A 22,166-nucleotide genomic window follows, 5' to 3' on the forward strand; every position below is an offset into this window, starting at 1 on the left:
AACTAGTAGTTCACCAGGATTGGCAAAGCAGCTGATGCTAGGACTAGTAGTTCACCAGCTCTTGCAAAAGCCCTTGATTCTGGGACTAGTAGTTCACCAGTTCTTGAAAAAAAAAAAACGAAATCTGAGACTAGTGGTTCTACAGCTGTTTCAAAGACATTGATAATGATACTAGTATTTCACCAGCTCTTGCAAAGCACCTAATGTTGAAACTGGTGGTTCACCAGGTTTTGCAAAGCAGCTGATGCTGGGACTAGTAGTTCACCAGCTCTTGCAAAAACCCTTGATGCTGGGACTAGTAGTTCACCAGATCTAGCAAAAGCCATTGATGCTGGAGTTAGTAGTTCACCGGTTTTTTTGTGTTTTTTTTTTGCAAAGCCCTTGATGCTGGAACTAGTAGTTCACCAGCTCTTACAAAAACACCTGCTATTCAAACTGATAGTTCACCAGGTTTTGCAAAGCAGCTAGTGCTGGGGCCAGTAGTTCAGCAGCTCTGATGTTGGTAGTTCACTCCCCTTGTGCTGGTACTTGCAGTTCCCCAGCTGCACCTCTATGATGTAACCTCCAGCAGATGACCTCTAACTTCCCACTGAATGTAACAAGGGCATCCTGGCAGCGAGCTCTCCTGGCATCCCCTCTACCCTCCGGGGCTATGCAATAAGGGTGAGAAGAGAGGGGCATAAACTTACCAGGTGCAGAGTGGAGTGCAGCAGCAGCGCAGAGATGCAATGGACAGCCTGCATCCTTCCCGGATGAAACTTGCTTGTGTTCTCCTGCTCGGGTGACTATTCGTCCAGGAACATAAATCCAACTCTGGCATCCACTTTACAAAACCTGGAGAGCTCTCACCAGCCTAGATAAGAAGGAGATTATACACCCCATGACCACAAGACAAGGTTACACTTCAGGACAAGGGGAGAGAGATTGGGGAAGTGGAGATGGCTTTGTGGAAAGATCTTTTTTTTTTAAAAAAAAAATGAATTTAATCTGGAAGAATGAATTTAATCCAGAAGGGAAGCGAAGCGATCACACAGTTGTTGGATGGCAGGATTGTGCTGCAGATAGATCACTTGCGATCAGTCCAAGTGTGAGTGTTGTGGAGGGTGGGGGTTGCAGTCACAATGCAATAGGTTGCTGAGTAGCAATAGGCTGCCCCTGCTTTCTGGGATTGAGGAGCTTTGCTGATTGCTGCTGCTCTCTTCTCTTCTGCACCCTTATCTTGGACTAAAAGCCTGAAGGGATGGAGCATCCAGGTCCAGCAAGAAGCAGCAGCTGGGCACACAGGGCAGTGCCAAGGTGCCAGGCATGAAGGGTGCAAAGGACCAGTGCTTAGTGCCAAGGTGCCAGGCATGGAGGGTGCAGAGGACCAGTGCTTAGTGCCAAGGTGCCAGGCATGAAGGGTGCAGAGGACCAGTGCTTAGTGCCAAGGTGCCAGGCATTAAGGGTGCAGAGGACCAGTGCTTAGTACAAAGGTGCCAGGCATTAAGGGTGCAGAGGACCAGTGCTTAGTGCCAAGGTGCCAGGCATTAAGGGTGCAGAGGACCAGTGCTTAGTACAAAGGTGCCAGGCATTAAGGGTGCAGAGGACCAGTGCTTAGTGCCAAGGTGCCAGGCATTAAGGGTGCAGAGGACCAGTGCTTAGTACCAAGGTGCCAGGCATTAAGGGTGCAGAGGACCAGTGCTTAGTGCCAAGGTGCCAGGCATTAAGGGTGCAGAGGACCAGTGCTTAGTGCCAAGGTGCCAGGCATGAAGGGTGCAGAGGACCAGTGCTTAGTGCCAAGGTGCCAGGCATGGAGGGTGCAGAGGACCAGTGCTTAGTGTCAAGGTGCCAGGCATTAAGGGTGCAGAGGACCAGTGCTTAGTGCCAAGGTGCCAGGCATTAAGGGTGCAGAGGACCAGTGCTTAGTGCCAAGGTGCCAGGCATGGAGGGTGCAGAGGACCAGTGCTTAGTGCCAAGGTGCCAGGCATTAAGGGTGCAGAGGACCAGTGCTTAGTGCCAAGGTGCCAGGCATTAAGGGTGCAGAGGACCAATGCTTAGTGCCAAGGTGCCAGGCATTAAGGGTGCAGAGGACCAGTGCTTAGTGCCAAGGTGCCAGGCATTAAGGGTGCAGAGGACCAGTGCTTAGTGCCAAGGTGCCAGGCATTAAGGGTGCAGAGGACCAGTGCTTAGTGCCAAGGTGCCAGGCATTAAGGGTGCAGAGGACCAGTGCTTAGTGCCAAGGTGCCAGGCATTAAGGGTGCAGAGGACCAGTGCTTAGTGCCAAGGTGCCAGGCATGAAGGGTGCAGAGGACCAGTGCTTAGTGCCAAGGTGCCAGGCATGAAGGGTGCAGAGGACCAGTGCTTAGTGCCAAGGTGCAAGGCATTAAGGGTGCAGAGGACCGGTGCGTAGTGCCAAGGTGCCAGGCATTAAGGGTGCAGAGGACCAGTGCTTAGCGCCAAGGTGCCAGGCATGGAGGGTGCAGAGGACCAGTGCTTAGTGCCAAGGTGCCAGGCATTAAGGGTGCAGAGGACCAGTGCTTTGTGCCAAGGTGCCAGGCATTAAGGGTGCAGAGGACCAATGCTTAGTGCCAAGGTGCCAGGCATTAAGGGTCCAGAGGATCAGTGCTTAGTGCCAAGGTGCCAGGCATTAAAGGTGCAGAGGACCAGTGCTTAGTGCCAAGGTGCCAGGCATTAAGGATGCAGAGGACCAGTGCTTAGTGCCAAGGTGCCAGGTATGAAGGGTGCAGAGGACCAGTGTTTAGTGCCAAGGTACCAGGTGTGAAGGGTGCAGAGGACCAGTGTTTAGTGCCAAGGTGCCAGGTATGAAGGGTGCAGAGCACCAGTGTTTAGTGCCAAGGTGCCTGGTATGAAGGGTGCAGAGGACCAGTGCTTAGTGCCAAGGTGCCAGGCATTAAGGGTGCAGAGGACCAATGCTTAGTGCCAAGGTGCCAGGTATGAAGGGTGCAGAGGACAAGTGCTTAGTGCCAAGGTGCCAGGTATGAAGGGTGCAGAGGACCAGTGCTTGACTTTCCCTTCAGCTGGAGATCAGGGAAAAAAGACATCCATATATGCAAGAAAGGAAAATGTGGAAAGGGGGTCTGATCAGTAAAATGACACATTGTGCCCCCCTTCTACACCCACTGGCAGCAAAGCAAGAGCAAGCAGTGGTGCAGCTGGTGGGGCACCCTAGGGCTTCTGTATCTGGTGGGGTAATTCATACAGGGGGCATACAGTGCAGGAAGGTGGGCTGGAGACCATGGAGAACATCTGGCAGTGCATTTGCTTGGATGGCATCTGGGCACATAGAAAGGGCATCTATGACTATGAGGCAATGCACCTGCTATGACGTGCACACTGAAGGCAGGGCATTAGCTGGCACCAGGCACATATATATTTTATCTATAAGGGAAATTATTATTGTAGGGGGGGTAAAGAAGGCACTTGGGTCTGTGCAATAGCAAGAAACAGCAAAAGTTGGTGATACCATAGAGAAGATCTCATACTAGGGTCGAGCAAAATGCCAATGTCATAGACGTCTTGCCTGGTAGCAGGAGATGGGTACAAGGAGAGGACATAGATGGCACTTAGCTCATTGACATCAATGCCCATAGTATGGACTTGAGAACAAATAGGATATTGATAGGATGTAGGCTAGTTTCTACAGAGATTGGTTACTATCTTCCGGGTACAGCTACTAGACAGGTGGCATAGGACACCCATACAGTATGTTTGTCCTTTTTTTTTGGAGGGTTTCTGAATCTTACCTGGTGACCTGGTTCTGTCTATATGGATAATGTCTCCTTTATTAATACACTACATATCTAGACTATTTAGTCCAGTAGTCAATGACTTCACTCACTGTAACATTTCTTAATGGGTTACTCACAAATGCCTGTAATGTATCCTCAAATATACAGAAGAAAACCTGGACCATGAAGACATATAAAAAAAACATCAATCACCCCATATACACTGATTTATCTATTTATTAAATAGTTGCATTACCTATTTCTGACCACTAGGGGTGTTTTATAGAGATAAAGAAAGAATGCTAACTGCAAAGAAAAGGCAAAATAAAGAAGGTTTCACATGAAGGTTATACCTGCAGGAAGAGGAAGACTGGAGCTGGGAAGCTTGTATCGCCCCCATGACTGTTAGCTCTGTGCAGTTAATGGGTTAATTATCTCTCTATTGAAGGGTGTGATGAAGAATCTGCTGCTGAGTGGATCCCTGGATGTCTCATCTAATCTAACCTGGCTGCAAGGTGTCTTATTCTGGAACAAGACTTTATGACTTTCCTTCCTGGACTTTTCCAGGGATCTGTTAACCTCATCTCATGGCTGTCAAAGTGAAAAGATTTTGTGCTTATCTGAAGGGAACACCAGGTCCATTAAGAGAAACTGGGAATAATATTTAATTTTTAGGTAAAGAAAACAGCCAAAGCATAGAATTTCTGAAACTCCAAATCACTAGTGTTCAATGACAAAATTCTGTCTCCACCACTAGAGGGAGCTCCCTGCAGATAGATCCACATCGGCTCAAAAGCTCCCTCTAGTGGTGGCTACAGAAAACCCTCATTATGTTATTATTTGTCTCTGTGCAGGGAATTTGGAGCTCTTTAGATTGAGTTACACCATAAGTGTTAATATATATCATAGAATCATATGATGTGTAGTGTATATATATATATATATATATATATATATATATATATATATATATATTAATATTATTTTTTATTAAATAATACAATAAATGGTAACAATGCAAACAATATTAATATTCTGAATTAATACCTTACTTGACATTGGTTACTTTGCTGACATGTTTTCTAATATGCTGGATTAGTCGTCTACCTGTGATTTTTTTATAGCGTAGTCACGTCAGTAGCGTCAGTTTAGATCCTGTGAACCAAGCACCATTTTTTGACAGCGCTTTTTGATCGTCCATTTTGCTGCATTTGAATTAATATTATCCTGCCCAGTAGCCAAGTGAAAGTCATTATTATATTGGGAAAAAGTTGATAAACTTTTTCAAAGTGAAGTAAAATCCCATCTAGTGGCGTAAAAAAAATGAGCATGTCAGTTCTGAGGCTGCAGAGCTGGGTATTTCCACAGGTCATCACCGTTCTGTGTAGCCTTAATCTCCATGAAAAACTCAGAAAAAACTGACTCACTGTGCTACTCCCAGAGCAGGGAGTGAGGGGCAGGAATGACCCGTACAAGGTACAATACAGTTTAACAGTTTTGTACAGTTTTCATTGAAAGAAATGTGTCATCAGAAAGAGAACTATTCCCAAAGCAGGTTTTTATGTTTAATGCATTTTGAGGAGGAGGTGAGCTGTGACATTACCTATTGTGAGTGGTGGATCCTGTATTATCTACTGTATATAGAGGTGTTATCAGTCATTGTACAGGAGGAGGAGGTGAGGTGTGACATCACCTATTGTGAATGGTGGATCCTGTGGTATCTATTGTATATAGAGGTGTTCTCAGTCATTGTACAGGAGGAGGGAGGAGGTAAGCTGTGACACCATCTATTGTGAATGATGGATCCTGTGTTATCTACTGGGTATAGAGGTGTTATCAGCCATTGTACAGGAGGAGGAGGAGGTGAGCTGTGACATTACCTATTGTGAATGGTGGATCCTGTGTTATCTACTGTATATAGAGGTGTTATCAGCCATTGTACAGGAGGAGGAGGTGAGCTGTGACATCACCTATTGTGAATGGTGGATCCTGTGTTATCTACTGTATATAGAGGTGTTATCAGTCATTGTACAGGAGGAGGGAGGAGGTAAGCTGTGACACCATCTATTGTGAATGATGGATCCTGTGTTATCTACTGGGTATAGAGGTGTTATCAGCCATTGTACAGGAGGAGGAGGAGGTGAGCTGTGACATTACCTATTGTGAATGGTGGATCCTGTGTTATCTACTGTATATAGAGGTGTTATCAGTCACTGTACAGGAGGAGGAGGTGAGCTGTGACATCACCTATTGTGAATGGTGGATCCTGTGTTATCTACTGTATATAGAGGTGTTATCAGTCATTGTACAGGAGGAGGGAGGAGGTAAGCTGTGACACCATCTATTGTGAATGGTGCATCCTGTGGTATCTATTGTATATAGTGCTGCTACCTTTCAATCTATCATTCTATCTCTTCTTTAATCCTGTGATGATAATCAAACTCCTTAAACCTTCTGTAGAGAACAGGAAGTGTGAGTCTAGTATAAGGCCTATGGGCCAGTGTAAAAAAATGCAAGATTTCTTTGGGGGTTATATAGAAAGTGTTATGGAAAATGGAAAAATATAAACAATATTAAAAATAGAACTCTCCTTTTCTGGAAACTGGGGGACTTGTCTGCAGTCATCTCTAGCCGCTCGCAAAGGATTTCTAGGCTGTCTGTTTATTAGAAAAGGGTAATGTATTATACAGAAGTATGCTAATCGATATTAAATATAAAATAAAATAAAAAAATAATTTCTTAAAGGTATAAAAAAAAAGTAATAAACAATTTGATAAAAATGGCATAAAAAAATCTGCAGAAAAACATTTAGTTTTAAAAAATAATTTATTATACCTACAATAAAGCAAAAGAAATTATGTAAAAAATCGAATTCATTCAGGATATAAAACAGCCTTAAAAAAATATAAAAAAGCAATGACAAAAATGTCTTTTTTTCTACATTTTGGGGAGCAAAAACGTTGTAAATTACACAATAATTCATATGTTCCTCTAAGGAGTGTCAGAAAATGATACAGGGCTCAATTTTTTAAACAATTTTTTTTATTTTTACGGAGCTATAAGGGTTAAAAATTGACCGGTGATTTCTCATTTTTCCAACAAAATATACAAAACCATTTTTTTTTTTAGGAACTACATCACATTTGAAGTGACTTTGAAGGGTCTATATGACAGAAAATACCCAAAAGTGACACCATTCCAAAAACTGCACCCCTCAAGGTGCTCAAAACCTCATTCATTAAGTTTATTAACCCTTCAGGTGCTTCACAGGAATTTTTGGAATGTGGAAGAAAAGAATTAACTTTTAACTTTTTTTTCACAAAAATTTTACTTTAGACAGTTTTTTTTTTATTTTCGCAAGGGTAATAGGAAAAAATGGACCCCAAAATTTGTTGTGAAACATCTCCTGAGCACGCCAATACCCCATATGTGGGGGAAAACCACTGTTGGGGCTCACGGCAGGGCTCGGAAGGGAAGGAGCGCCATTTGACTTTTTGAATGTAAAATTTGCTGGCGCCATGTCGCGTTAGGAGGGCCCCTGATGTGCCTAAAAAGTAGAAACCCCCCACAAGTGACACAATTTAGGGGCCTTATCAAGATGTGTGATGAGCACCTTGAACACCCTGGTGCTTCACAAATGTTTATAACATTGAGCTGTGAAAATGAAAATATCATATTTTTCTCCCAAAAATGTTCTTTTAGCACCAATTTTTTTATTTTTACAAGGGCAAGAGGTGAAAATGGAAAACAAAATTTGTTGTGCAATTTCTTCTGGATACACAGATCCCCCATAGAAGTAGGGGCGGATTGGAACCTAGACTTTGATGGAATGGTCTGCGGGTGTCATGTCATGTTTGGGGAGCCCCTGATGTGTCTAAACAATGAATACCCCCAACAAATGACACCATTTTGGAAACTAGACCCCTCAGGGAACTTATCTAGATGTGTGGTCAGCACCTTGAGCCACAGAATTTCACAGAACTTCACAGAATTTTACGTTGATCTGTGAAAATGACAAAAAAATATTTTTCCCACAAATGTGTTGTTTAAGCCCCCAATTTTTTAATTTTCTCAAAGATAGCAGGAGAAAATGGACCCCAAAATTTGTTGTGCAATTTCTCCTGAGAATGCCGATACCCCATATGTGGTTCAAAACTACTTTTTTTTTTGAGGCACAGTGCACAGCTCAGAAGGGAAGAAGCACCATATTGGAGTTCATATTTTGCTGGGCTGGTTTGACGGTGACATGTCACATTGAAGGAGTCCCTAAGGAGCCAGAACAGCAGAACCCCCCATAAGAGACCCCATTTTACAAACTACACCACTCAATGAATTCATCTAGGGGTGCAGTGAGCATGTTGACACCACATGTGCCTCACAGAACTTTACATCATTGGGCGGTGAAGAAAGAATAATTACATTTTTATCAGCAGAGTTTTGTTTTAGCCCCAGATTTTACATTTTCACACTGGGAAAAAGGCAAAAATGGCACCAAATTTTGTCACACAATTTTTGTTGAATGTAGAAATACCCCATATGTGGCTGTACAGTACTGCTTAGCCACATGACGAGACTCGAGAAGGACCAGAGCGCCATTTGCCTGCTGGAGCGCAGATTTTCCTAGAATAGTATGCAGACTTCATATACAGAGACCCTAAGTGCTAGAAGAGCAGAATCCCCCCTCAAGTGACCCCACTTTGAAAATTATACCCCTTTGGTAATTTATCTACAGGTGTGATAAGGATTTTTAACTACATGGGTGTTTTCAAGAAACAAGCAGCAGTGGATGTTGCGGAGTGAAAATTGTAAACTGCCATTGTAGTGACCAGTATGTTGTAGTGACCAGTACATTGTAGTGACCAGTACGTTATACCCAGCTCGCGCTTCTGGAGAAATGCATCCATAACTTAGGTGGGCTCTCTTCGCTACAGAAATGTCAAACATGCGGACATTTAGGCACACTGTGGTGGGCATTTGTATTTGGGAGCACAGAATTTGCTGAATTTCTTTTGGGGGGAAAGGGCCATTTCGCTTTTCCAGAGCCTTTGTGCTACTAGTAACGTGGAAGCCCCTTATATTTCTGTTAACAGATGACAGACCTGATTGGGGACTTGCTTTTTTTGTGGATTGAGTCAAAGCTTTTATTGTGATTTAAAATGTTATGTCAAATGTTCCCATTTATCCTGTGCTTTATGCTGAGCACTTACATCGGGGTTTCCATTTAAATCTCCGAGTGACGTAATTTAGATGAAACCCCCGAGGGATCAATTCACTGTAATGAGGCAGCAGAGTTACTCTGGACTCCGTCTGGCCTCTGTTTAGCGGTGTTCTTTTTTTCAGAGGTTTACAAAACTGTGGCCAACAGTGCTTTTATGCACGCCTAATAAAAAGATGGACACCGCCGGATCACAGGTCAGACGGCATCCACACTGTCTCCATCTGCCTCGCTATAGGGAACCTTCCACTAGGGGTTGCGTCTGAATCACGTATTTCAGAGATTTACACAGAAACCCCAGTGTAAGCACTCAGCGCAGAGCGCAGGATAAATGGGAGTCGAGCTGTACTGCGATCTCTGGGAGGAAAAATGAACAAATCATCAGCAGGTGAAAAAATGGTTTTATTTATTTTTTACGCTATTCCTCGTGTGGTATAAGTGATTAGACAACTTTATTCTTCGGGTCAGTGCGATTACAGCGATACCAGATTCATATTGGGGTTTTATGTTTGGCTGCTGTCATACACTAAAAGATGCTTTTCTTTTTTCAAAAACTGTTTTTTGCATCGCCATGTTTTGAGAGCTATAGTTTTTACATATTTCTGACAACAGAGTCATATGAGTGAGGTCTTATTTTTTGCGGGACGGGTTGACGTTTTTATTGGTACCATTTTCGGGCATGTGACATTGTTTGATCACTTTCTATTTCGATTTTTGGGAGGCAGAATAAACAAAAACCAACAATTCCGGAATTATTTTTTGTTTTGGTTTTTTTTATGCTGTTCTGCGTGTGGTAAAATTGATAAGGCTGCTTTATTCTTCGAGTCAGCAGGTTTACAGCAATACTATATTTATATTCTTTTTAGATTTTGGTGCTTTCACACAATAAAAACTATTTTGCAGAAAAAATTATTATTTTTGCCTCGCTTTATTCTGAGAGCTATAACTTTTTTATTTTTCAGCTGATGGAGCTGTATGGTGACTTGTTTTTTGCAGGACAAAATGATGTTTTCAGCGGTACCATTCATATTTTTTATCACGTTTTATTACACTTTTTTTTCGGCAGTAAGATGATAATGCACAGTTTTTTTCCTCGTTTTTTATTATTTTTTTATGGTGTTCACTAAAGGAATTAACTAGTGGGACAGTTTTATAGGTTGGGTCGTTCCAGACACGGCGATACCAAATATGTGTACTTTTATTGTGTATTTTTTTTTCATAATAATATTTATTTATGGGTACAATATACAGGGTGGGCCATTTTTATAGATACACCTAAATTAAACCAAGCACACCATTGTTTTTCTTATGAAATTTTCAATAAGTTTGATGTGTCACATGAAACGTAAAGTTGGATCCAAAGTTGGACCCAAAATGGATGACTTCTAAATGGCTGCCATGGTCACCACCCATATGGAGAAGTTTTCCCCCTCCCATATACTAATGTGCCACAAACAGGAAGTTGATATCACCAACCATTCCCATTTAATTTAGGTGTATCTATATAAATGGCCTACCCTGTATATATATATTTTTTTTATTATTATTTTCTGACTTATTTTAAAAAAAAATTTATATATTTTTACTTTTTTTTTTTTTTTTTACCTGCGTCAGGGCGATATTAAGAAAATATTGACCATTTCTCCCAAACCCCTGTTTTAATTCTGTTTATTTTATGTAACTGTCTATTTTGTATTGTAAATATCCATTTGTAAAATCTTTGTATATTTTTCCTAAACACTGCCTCCCTATTGGATTAAACATAAAATTTAATAGTTCTTTTTCTTTTGTCCTGTAATCCTTCCTTCCCCCGAAGTCATATACGCTACCAGAACACAGGCGTCCGGCCAGGCCTGTATTATAGTTCAAATCTGGATGGTGGTGGCAGCGAATAATAATAATTGGGCTATCGTGAAGCTGACAGTGGCCGAACGGGAGACGTATACACATATTCCATGCTTTGGAATCCGGAGATGTGACGCCACATGCTCACTGGTCGCTTGCCGATACCTGCATAGTGAGTAGTCTTGATCGTGTGCTCGCAATCCCTGAAAAATCCTGACTGAGTGACGGCAACGGCGAGATATTGCATGATCTCCCCGGTGTCGTCACTGTGGAATCCTGACAACATTTTTATACTTTTTTACTTAGTCTCACTATGGGACTTTCACTTTTAGCACTCTGATCACAGTTATAAGGTATAGCAGTGCAGGATCACTGATATACTTCATAACTGTTAGTTCTGCTCTGACACAAGTTAGTTTGATCATGACTTGCTCATGATGTAACTAACTTACTAGTGCCTGGTGACCCGGATGTCATCATGACAACATTGGGTCACCAAGGCGAAGATCGGAACCCTGCGATGACGTCGTGGAGTCTTTGATCCAAGAGCAGAGGGGCGTCTGTCCCTCTGCTCGTTCGCTAAATTCTGTGATCGCAGTGACGGGACCACATTTCGCCTAATTCATGATGAGCTGTGGCAACTTTTTCAAAATGTCGGAAAATATGTGACTTTTGATTGTGGTGCAGACAAACACTTCACGGGAGTGGAGTTACGTCAAATTTTGGTGAATCAGATGAAAACATCTGGAATCCCTAGACTCCGACTACAAGGTGGAGGAAAGAAAAAAACAGACGAGCACATATAGGCCCCGATTCATTTTTGCCTTTGCGCCTTCTTTTTGTCTAGTTATGTGTGTTTTTACTTTTTTTTTTATTGCACCCAATTTATTATTCGATTTGCGCCCTTTTCTAAGTTTGTACTATATGTGCTCACCTTCTTTTTCGTTTTCTGCTTCATGGGCAGAATTTAGTGATTCCGGATGTTTTCCCCTGATTCATTTTGGAGCAATTTCACTCCAGTCCCTCCCACCCCCATGTATTTCTGAGTGCACCAAAAAATTGGTGCAATTTTTGAACCTTTTTTTCACCAAAAGTTGAAAAAACAGTCAAGACAGAAGAAAAGCTCATTATTTTTAACTTTGCAAAAAATTCATGAATTGCGGGCGCCATTTTGTTGAATTTGGTAGAAAAAAAGGCAACTAACACCACTAAACAAGAAAGGAAGTAGATTTAAAAAAAAAATATGTAAATGATGAATCAGGGATATAAAATAGGTCTAAAAAAAGGCACAAATAGAATAATGAAATTGGTGTAAAAAAACAACACAAAAGGTACAAAACACACAAAATAACAGATGCAAAGGCAATGATGAATCAGGGACTGTTTCTCAGCAGAAGGAAGAGCAGCTCTGGAGCACAAACTGCTGCACTACAAAAAAGTGAAGATTATATATGTATGCAAACTGTATAATAATGAAATGAGAAAATCCACTCCGCTTCATCCAGAGTCCCCCATATTATATGCCGCTCTGTCCTTGGCAGTAAAACCAGGTCTTATTTAATACGTATTATAAGACAAGCTCCACTCAGACGTTCTCTCCCATATCACTTACTTACAGTATCTATTTATCACATCCACAATATGTTTCCAGCAATGTCAGTGAGTGATGATTATCTATTAAAGGAGAAGGGCACCTTCCAAACCCGTCACCAGTCACATATATCTCACACACAGATACAGGAGCGACAGCCAGGAGAAATAGCAGGGGGTGATACAGATGTGTATGCACACGGGGAGACATCTGTGGTGTAGATAGATACATAGAATGATAGATAGAGCGATAACTAGGGAGATAGATGATTGATAGATACAGAATAGATAGATAAATAATACAGTTGTGCTCAAAAGTTTACATACCCCGGCAGAATTTTCCCTTTCTTGGCCTTGTTTCAGAGAATATGAATGATAACAAAAAACTTTTTCTCCACTCGTGGTTATTGGTTGGGTGAAGCCATTTATTGTCAAACTACTGTGTTTTCTCTTTTTAATTACAACCAAAAACATCCAAATGACCCTGATCAAAAGTTCACATACCCCAGTTCTTAATACCGTGTATTGCCCCCTCTAAAATCAATGACAGCTTGAAGTCTTTGTGGTAGTTGTGGGTGAGGTTCTTTATTTTCTCAGATGGTAAAGCTGCCCATTGTTCTTGGCAAAAAGCCTCCAGTTCCTGTAAATTCCTGGGCTGTCTAGCATGAACTGCGCGCTTGAGATCTCCCCAGAGTGGCTCAATGATATTGAGGTCAGGAGACTGAGATGGCCACTCCAGAACCTTCACTTTGTTCTGCTGTAGCCAATGACAGGTCAACTTGGCCTTGTGTTTTGGTCATTGTCATGTTGGAACAGCCGAGCACGTCCCATGCACAGGTTCCGGGCTGATGAGTGCAAATTTGCCTCCAGTATTTGCTGATAACGTGCTGCATTCATCTTTCCTTCAACTTTCACCAACTTTCCTGTGCCTTTGTAGCTCACACATCCACAAAACATCAGCGATCCACCTCCGTGCTTTACTGTAGGAATGGTGTTCCTTTCATCATAGGCCTTGTTGACCTCTCTCCAAATGTAACATTTATGGTTGTGGTCAAAAAGTTCAATTTTGGTCTCATCACTCCAAATTACCTTGTTCCAGAAGTTTTGAGGCTTGTCTCTGTGCTGTTTAGTGTATTGTAGGCGAGATACTTTGTGGCATTTGCGTAGTAATGGCTTTCTTCTGGCGATGCAACCATACAGCCCATTTTTCTTCATGTGCCTCCTTATTGTGCATCTTGAAACAGCCACACCGCTAGTTTTCAGAGAGTCCTGAATTTCAGCTGATGATATTTGTGGGTTTTTCTTTGCATCTCGAACAATTTTCCTGGCAGTTGTGGCTTAAGCCTTTGTTGGTCTACCTGACCGTGGTTTGGTTTTTACAGAGCCTCTGATTTTCCATTTGTTAATCACAGTTTGAACGCTGCTGACTGGCATTATCAATTCCTTGGATATTTTTTGTATCCCTTTCCTATGTTATACAATTTAACTACCTTCTCCCGTAGATCCGTTGACAATTATTTTGCTTTCCCCATGAGTCACAATCCAGAAACGTCAGTGGCTGGTTGAAAGATGCAAGAGTCTGTCTGGATCCCAGAAACTCACTCAGCTTTTATGTACACACACTGATTACAAGAAAACAGGTCACAGCTATTCAAACCCATTTGTGTCAAATTCTGAGCATTCTGAGTTATCAGGCCAAAATGAACAGGGTATGTGAACTCTTGATCAGGTTCATAAACAGTAGTTTAACAATAAATGGCTTCAGCCAACCAATATTCATGAGTGGAGAAAAAGTTTTTATGTTATCATTCATATTCTCTGAAACAAGGCCAAGAAAGCAAAAATTCTGCCGGGGTATGTAAACTTTTGAGCACAACTGTAGATAGATGATAGATAATAGATAGTATATAGATAGATAATAGATAGATGATAGATAATAGATAGATGATAGATAGATAATAGTTAATAGATAGATAATATATAATAGATAGATAATAGACAGATAATAGATAGATAATGGATAGATGATAGATAGATGATAGATAGATAATAGATAGATAAATAATAGACAGATAACAGATAGATAATAGATAGATAATATAAAATAGATAGATAGATAAAGGATAGATAATAAATAGATAGATAATAGACAGATAATAGAGATATAATATATAATAAATAGATAATAGATAGATAATAGATAATAGACAGATAATAGATACATATATATAATAGATAATAGATACATAATAGATAATAGATAGATAGATAGATAATAGATAGATATAGCGCTATAAGCATTACTAGATGGTGGCCCGATTCTAACGCATCGGGTATTCTAGAACAGAGGTCCCCAACCTTTTTTGCACCAGGGACCGGCTTTAAGCAAGACCAGTTTTCCATGGCCCGGTGGGGGTGGGGGCGGGGCTTTGGTCATATGGGGGTGGGGTTATGGAGGGGTGGAGCTGTATGGGGAGGATGCTGGCGGGACCTCGGTGTACAGCGCTGCTAAGTAGCAGCATTGTACATTGAGCGTCAGTGTATACAGCGCTGCTGCTTAGCAGCGCTACACACTGAACACCGGTACCGGGAGCCGCGTCACTGAAGCCAGTCTGCTGCCCCAGCACGCCCCACATAACATGTTCTGCCGGGGGCGTGTCAGTGAGGAGAGCCTGCCGCCCCACCCCGTCAGGAACACACCATGCTGTGCAGGAGGGCCGCGTCACTAAGACCCGCCCCGTGACGTACAACAGGTACCATGCTGTGCTGTGGAGGGCTGCGTCACTAAGACCCGCCCGACGCCCCACCCCGTCCTGCATAATGTTCTCTGCCGGGAGCTGCGAGCTGTCACGGCTATGGCAGAAAACATTATAAATCCACACAGAGCGAGTTCTGACCAGGCGCAGGGCCGCGGAGCTAGCTGTCAGCGGCAGGGCCGGCTCCAGGTTTTTCTGGGCCCCGGGCGAAAGAGTCTCAGTGGGCCCCTTTAACACATACCACGATTCATGATGCAGAGATACGGCGGAGAAATATATATATATAGTACAATGCAAAGATTTCACTTCATGAGTGATATCTATTGTAAATTCTACAATAGCTCAGAAACCGGTGAATCGCTCCACACAGAATAGTGGCCCCCATATAAGGCTCCATACGGAATACTGGTCCCCATATAACGCCCATACGGAATACTGGCCCCCATATAACGCTTCATACGGAATACTTGCCCCCATATAAGGCCCCATACGGAATACTTGCCGCCATATAAGGCCCCATACGGAATACTTGCCCCCATATAAGGCTCCATACAGAATACTGGCCCCCATATAACGCTCCATACAGGATACCGGTCCCCATATAATGCTGCATGCAGGCTGTTACCCCCCACATAATGCCCCATACAGGCTGTCCCCCCCTTATAATGCTCCATGCAGGCTGTTACCCCCCACATAATGCCCCATACAGGCCCCTCCCTTTTAATGCTCCATGCAGGCTGTTACCCCCACATAATGCCCCATACAGGCTGCCCCCGCCCCTTATAATGCTCCATGCAGGCTGTTCCCCCACACATAATGCCCCATACAGGCCCCCACCTTTTAATGCTCCAAGCAGGCTGTTACCCCCCACATAATGCCCCATACAGGCTGCCCCCCCTCTTTATAATGCCCCATGCAGGCTGTCACCCCTCCTCTTTATACTGCCCCATGCAGGCTGTCACCCCTCCTCTTTATACTGCCCCATGCAGGCTGTCACTCCCCCTCTTTATAATGCCCCATGCAGGCTGTCACCCCTCCTCTTTATAATGCTCCATGCAGGCTGTCACCCCTCCTCTTTATACTGCCCCATGTAGGCTGTCACCCCTCCTCTTTATACTGCCCCATGCAGGCTGTCACCCCTCCTCTTTATACTGCCCCATGCAGGATGTCCCCCCCTCTCTTTATAATGCCCCGTGCAGGTTGTTCCCCACCTTATAATGCCCCATGCAGGCTGGTCCCCACCTTATAATGCCCCATGCAGGCTGTCACCCCTCCTCATTATAATGCCCCAAGCAGGAATCCCCCCCTCTTTATAATGCCCCATGCAGGCTGTTCCCCACCTTATAATGCCCCATGCAGGCTGTCACCCCTCCTCTTTATAATGCCCCAAGCAGGATGCCCCCCCTCCCCTCTTTATACTGCCCCATGCCTCCATACATTAAAAAAAAAAAAAAAATCAAATACTCACCTCCCTTCTCCTCACCTGCTACCTGCTGCCCGCCGCTCGCTGCTCGGCTCCGAACTCCAGCGTTGTCGTTTCTTCCCGCTCAGCGCTCCCTGTGACGGCTCAGGGGAGGGCGCGGTGTAAAGACGTCACCGCGCCCTCTGACCTGAGACGTCACAGGGAGCGCAGAGCAGGAAGACAGCTGATCTGCGGAGGCACGGGGAGAGGTAAGTATCGGGCTGCCGGGGCCCTGAGCAAGCGGCGGAGAAGGGCGGGCGCTGACACCGCTCTCCTCCGCCCATAGCCCAGCGGGGTGCGCGACCGCCAGTGGGCCCCTCTGCCTGCTCAGAGCCCCGGCATTTGCCCGGGTGCTGACGCCGGCCCTGGTCAGCGGCGCCGCGGACCGGCTGAAAAACCCCAACGGCCCGGTCCTGGTCCGTGGACCGGCGGTTGGGGACCTCTGTTCTAGAATATGTATGCGGCCGACCGGGCGCAATCAGCAGAGAGGTGTTTAAATTTGGCCCCAAAATCGCTGTTTGGTCGAGGCCGGCAACCGTGACCAATCACCAAAGCAGTGTTAAAATTTGGCGGCTATATCGCAGATTGGACACAGCCGGCGGTCGCGACTAATCAGCAGAGCGAGGTTTAAATTTGGCGCCAATAATGCTGATTGGTTGCGGCCGGGGGTCGCGACCAATCAGCAGAGCGGTATTTAAATTTGGCGCCAATAATGGTGATTGGTCACAGCTGCGACCAATCAGCAGAGCGGTGTTTAAATTTGTCGCCAATAATGCTGGTTATTCGTGACCGGTAACCGCGATCAATGAGCAGAGCGGTGTTTAAATATGGTGCCAATATCGCTGATTGGTCGCGTCCGGCCACCGCAACCAATCAGCGAAGCGGTGTTTAAATTTGGCGCCAATATGGCTGATTGGTCACGGCCGGCGGTCACGACCAATCAGCAGAGCGGGGCTTAAATTTGGCGCCAATCTCGCTGATTGGTCGCGTCTGCCGTCCGCGACCAATCAGCAGAGCGTTGTTTAAATTTGGCGCCAAAATCGCTGATTGGTCGCGGCTGGCGGTCGCGACCAATCAGCAAAGCGGGGTTTAAATTTGGCGGCAATACTGCTGATTGGTCGCGGCCGGCGACTGCGACCAATCAGCAGAGCGGTGTTTCAATTTGCCACCAAAATCGCTGATTGGTCGGGGCCGGCCACCGCGACCAATGAGCAGATCGGGGTTTAAATTTGCCGCCCATATCGATGATTGGTCGCGGCCGGCGGCCGCAACCAATCAGCGTCATATTTGTGAGGACCGGGGAGCGGCGCTGCCTGTGCGGGTACTTCCGCTGCGAGCAGCTGGGAGATGAGCGGCTGCTCGCAGCAGGAGCATCCCGCCCGGCGGCGCCGCTCCACGGTCCTCCGTTCACACTTGCCGTCAGGAGATCATAGCGCTGTTTAAATTAGGCGCCATTCACGCTGATTGGTCGCGGTCGGCTGGCGGCCACAACCAATCAGCAGAGCGTTGTTTAAATTTAGCGCCAATCTCGCTGATTGGTCGCGGCTGCCGTCCGCGACCAATCAGCAGAGCGTTGTTTAAATTTTGCGCCAATCTCGCTGATTGGTCGCATCTGGCAACCGCGACCAATCAGCAGAGCGTTGTTTAAATTTGGCGCCAAGCTCGCTGATTGGTCGCGACTGGGGTCCGCGACCAATCAGCACAGCGGTGTTTAAGTTTAGCGCCAAGATCACTGATTGGTCCGGTGCAGAGACCGCGACCAATCAGCGAATCGTATTGGTGAAGACTGGGGAGCACCGCTGCCTGTACCGCTACTTCCGCTGCGAGAAGCCGGGACATGGGCGACTGCTCGCAGCAGAAGTTACCCGACCCGCAGCGCCGCTTCCCGGTCCTCCCTTGACACCCTAGCCGCTGATCTCCCGACAGTAGCCGCATGGTGTTACTAAGGTCCTGACATTTGTGTTCAAAATCGCTGATTGGTCGCGGGCGCTGCCCGCGACCAATCACCGATTTGGGCGCCACATTTAAATATCGGCCGCAACCAATCACCGATCTTGGCGCCACATTTAAACACCGCTGTGCTGATTGGTCGCGGACGCTGCCCGTGACCAATCACCGATTTGGGCGCCACATTTAAATAGCGTCCGCGACCAATCAGCACAGCGGTGTTTAAATGTGTCTGCAAGATCGGTGATTGGTCGCGTCCGCTATTTAAATGTGGCGGCCAAATCGGTGATTGGTCGCGGGCAGCGTCCGCGACCAATCAGCACAGCAGTGTTTAAATGTGGCGCCCAAATCGGTGATTGGTTGCGGGCAGCGTCCGCGACCAATCAGCACAGCAGTATTTAAATGTGGCGCCCAAATCGGTGATTGGTTGCGGGCAGCGTCCGCGACCAATCAGCACAGCAGTATTTAAATGTGGCGCCCAAATCGGTGATTGGTCGCGGGCAGCGTCTGCGACCAATCAGCACAGCAGTGTTTAAATGTGGCGCCCAAATCGGTGATTGGTTGCGGGCAGCGTCCGCGACCAATCAGCACAGCAGTATTTAAATGTGGCGCCCAAATCGGTGATTGGTCGCGGACAGCGTCCGCGACCATTCATCACAGCAGTGTTTAAATGTGGCGCCCAAATGTTTAAATGTGGCACAGCGGTGTTTAACTTTTGGTCCAAGATCAGTGATTGGTCGCGGCGAGAGATCGCGACCAATCATCGAATCGTATTGCTGAGGACCGGGGAGCGGAATCGTATTGGTGAGGATCGGGGAGCGCCGCTGCCTGTGACGCGCCCCTGGGCCTGTGTCGCGCTGCGTTGCGCACGCGGGAGCTTACCCGGAGCCGGATCTCTTAAGGGTTGTAGTCTCGTGGCGGTGATCCGGTCCGTGCCCAGGGAGTCAGACTAAGTGGCGCTGTATCAGCGGTAGATGTTGGACGACTACGCCACCCGTTGAGTACAGCTAAGGAGCTGCTGCTGCAGGGCAGACCGCTGAGGCCGGTGGTAGGATTGTGCAGCGTGATAGTATAACCCCCAACAGGAGGGGTATGGCCTCAGGGCAGCCGACGTGGATGATGGGGGTAGCAGGAACCACTCGGAGACGGTACGGTGTAGTTCAGGGTCTTTACTGGTGACAAAGATAGACCCTCCCGGAGTACTGGCTAGCGATTGGGGCCTGGTCAGTCCTTGAGCAGATGGGATCTCCCCTGGCCAGGCGGAGTTGTAGGCCTCCCAAACTAACGATACTCTTCTGGCTACCTTGCTAGAGGCGGGTATAAGTAGCCCACGTCCCTGAGTGTACCGTGTGGTGCTCACCCGTATGGCCGGTGACTCGGGGCCTTCTAGTAGCTTCCGCTCCACGACGGCGGTGCTGGTCCCACGCGTGTGACCGTGCCTTCGGGTTTCTGGGCCAGAGGACCTGAAATCCCCTGCCGGTCGGTTTCTGCTGCTGGGTAAGATTAGTCCCCACAGCCTCGGACGCCGGGTCCGGTGATAACTTCTCAGTCAGGGCGAGCTCTGCAGCTGCCAGCCCCTGACTCCTTGTAACACTGCTCCCACAGAGCTCCTGATGTTCTTTTCCCATAGCTGCTTCTCTTCTCTGTCTCTACTTCTGGCATGGCCCAGGAGCTGGGCCCAGCCGGAGCCACAGCTCCCTGTCAGCCCTCCTGGCTGAACTCTCCCTCTGAACTCTCTAACCCTGTCTCAGCCCCAGGTTTATATAGGGGAAGTTCTTCCCCTCCCAGGACTGGGCAGGAGGTGTGGCATGCATAGGATTCCTGACCAAGAGACCTCCCACCTGCTCTCAGACATAACATTGCTGTTACTGTGGAAACCAGACCCCTGGGGTGCCACATTCCCCCCTAGTGAAATTTAGTACTCCGGGACTAAACATATTTTTAGAAAAACATAACAAGGTATAAACAATAATAATACAATAAGAAAAACACATAAAGATGGTTACGGCGTGTCCGCAACCGGGTGCAGTCTTTGAAGAAAAGCAAGGTGTCCATTTCACCAAAACAGGGAGACGTAACCAGGTAGGGGTCTGTCCTGCCCCGAGTCCTTAACAGTCTTTAGTCCATTCCTAGGTTACGCTCCAACCATGTACAAGGATTCCCGGTAAATCCACCAAGGACTCCTATAAATAACTAGAAACACATAATTATTTACAGGATATGGCCGCTCTCAGTCCTCGGCCAGTGGGGATAAGGAATGGCTGCTCACAGTCCTCAGCCTGGTTTAAGATAGGGGCACATGGGGAACAATTCACTAATCCCAACGGGGACCATATTTTAATTAGCAGCAGTCCTTGTACCCTTACGGGTAACTATTTACAGCTCTTTATTCACGCTACTTCCCTTCAGTAGCTATGTCCTCTTTGTGCTCCCTCCTGAGGGTAGTCCTCAGACCCGTCCGGGTCCTCTTGGCTTTCCTCGTATTGGTAGTACTGCAGCTCCTCCTCGGTTAGCTGGGTTAGTATCTCTGCGACAGTCCTCCTCCCAGGTGGCCAGGACTTTACCTCCCTTTGGGCTGCCCCGGTTAATTGGGCCACCAGGATGCTCACTTTTTGCTCCTCTGTGAGGGGGTACACCTGGAAGAGGCTATCCAGCTTTTCTCTAAAGTCATGCAGGGTATGTGACTCCCCTGAGTACTGGGGTAGCCAGGCTGCCCCCGGGATATAGGGCATGGTGAAAGGCATGACCGCAACAGCGGTGGCGCTGGCGGGGGTTGAAGCGGTGAAGCTCTCCTCCGTATCCGACATCCTTCTCCCCCCTAGTGGACCGTGGCCTACCTTGCGATGATCCTCTTCCGTAGGCCGCGGCTCCGCAGTGGATCGTCAGGGTTGAGGACCTTCCGTCGCGCTCCTGTGACGTCGGCGTCTGCTGGGCTCCTTCCAGGACCTTACGCAACGTCCGGACGTGAGGCGGGGCTTCAGTTCTCGCGCGCTTTCGGAGTCCACGCCCCTCTTCTTCCCGCGCGGCGTCCTCAAGATGGCGTCCAATGGCGGGAAAACTCCACGTGTGGCGGGAAGAAGGCTGAAGATGGCGCCGGATGGCGGGAAAACTCCACCGATGGCGGGAAGGAAGCGGAAGATGGCGCCGGATGGCGGGAATCTTCACCACAGGTAAGTTTGAACAGTCTTTTTCAGGCACGCAGTACCCGGTGGTTGCGGGCACTTTATCCTGCCGACTACGCCAAAAGTTGACGCGCCCCTGGGCCTGTGTCGCGCTGCGTTGCGCACGCGGGAGCTTACCCGGAGCCGGATCTCTTAAGGGTTGTAGTCTCGTGGCGGTGATCCGGTCCGTGCCCAGGGAGTCAGACTAAGTGGCGCTGTATCAGCGGTAGATGTTGGACGACTACGCCACCCGTTGAGTACAGCTAAGGAGCTGCTGCTGCAGGGCAGACAGCTGAGGCCGGTGGTAGGATTGTGCAGCGTAATAGTATAACCTCCAACGGGAGGGGTATGGCCTCAGGGCAGCCGACGTGGATGATGGGGGTAGCAGGAACCACTCGGAGACGGTACGGTGTAGTTCAGGGTCTTTACTGGTGACAAAGATAGACCCTCCCGGAGTACTGG

General features: G+C 46.6%; 1 protein-coding gene across 1 annotated transcript in view; it reads right to left on the reverse strand.

The window, feature by feature from the left end:
• The window catches only part of NXPH1 (neurexophilin 1), a 492,104-nt gene extending 490,866 nt beyond the window's left edge, over positions 1-1,238 (reverse strand). Inside the window, exon 1 of the mRNA XM_073677295.1 lies at positions 690-1,238. Coding sequence (XP_073533396.1) covers positions 690-743 — 54 coding nt within the window. The 5' untranslated portion in view covers positions 744-1,238. The remainder of the gene's footprint in view (positions 1-689) is intronic.
• Between the last annotated feature and the right edge of the window lie 20,928 nt (positions 1,239-22,166).

This window comes from Phyllobates terribilis, unplaced genomic scaffold, assembly GCF_046119375.1.
Source record: "Phyllobates terribilis strain yellow unplaced genomic scaffold, ASM4611937v1 Scaffold_4__5_contigs__length_816908805, whole genome shotgun sequence".
NCBI lineage: Eukaryota > Metazoa > Chordata > Amphibia > Anura > Dendrobatidae > Phyllobates > Phyllobates terribilis.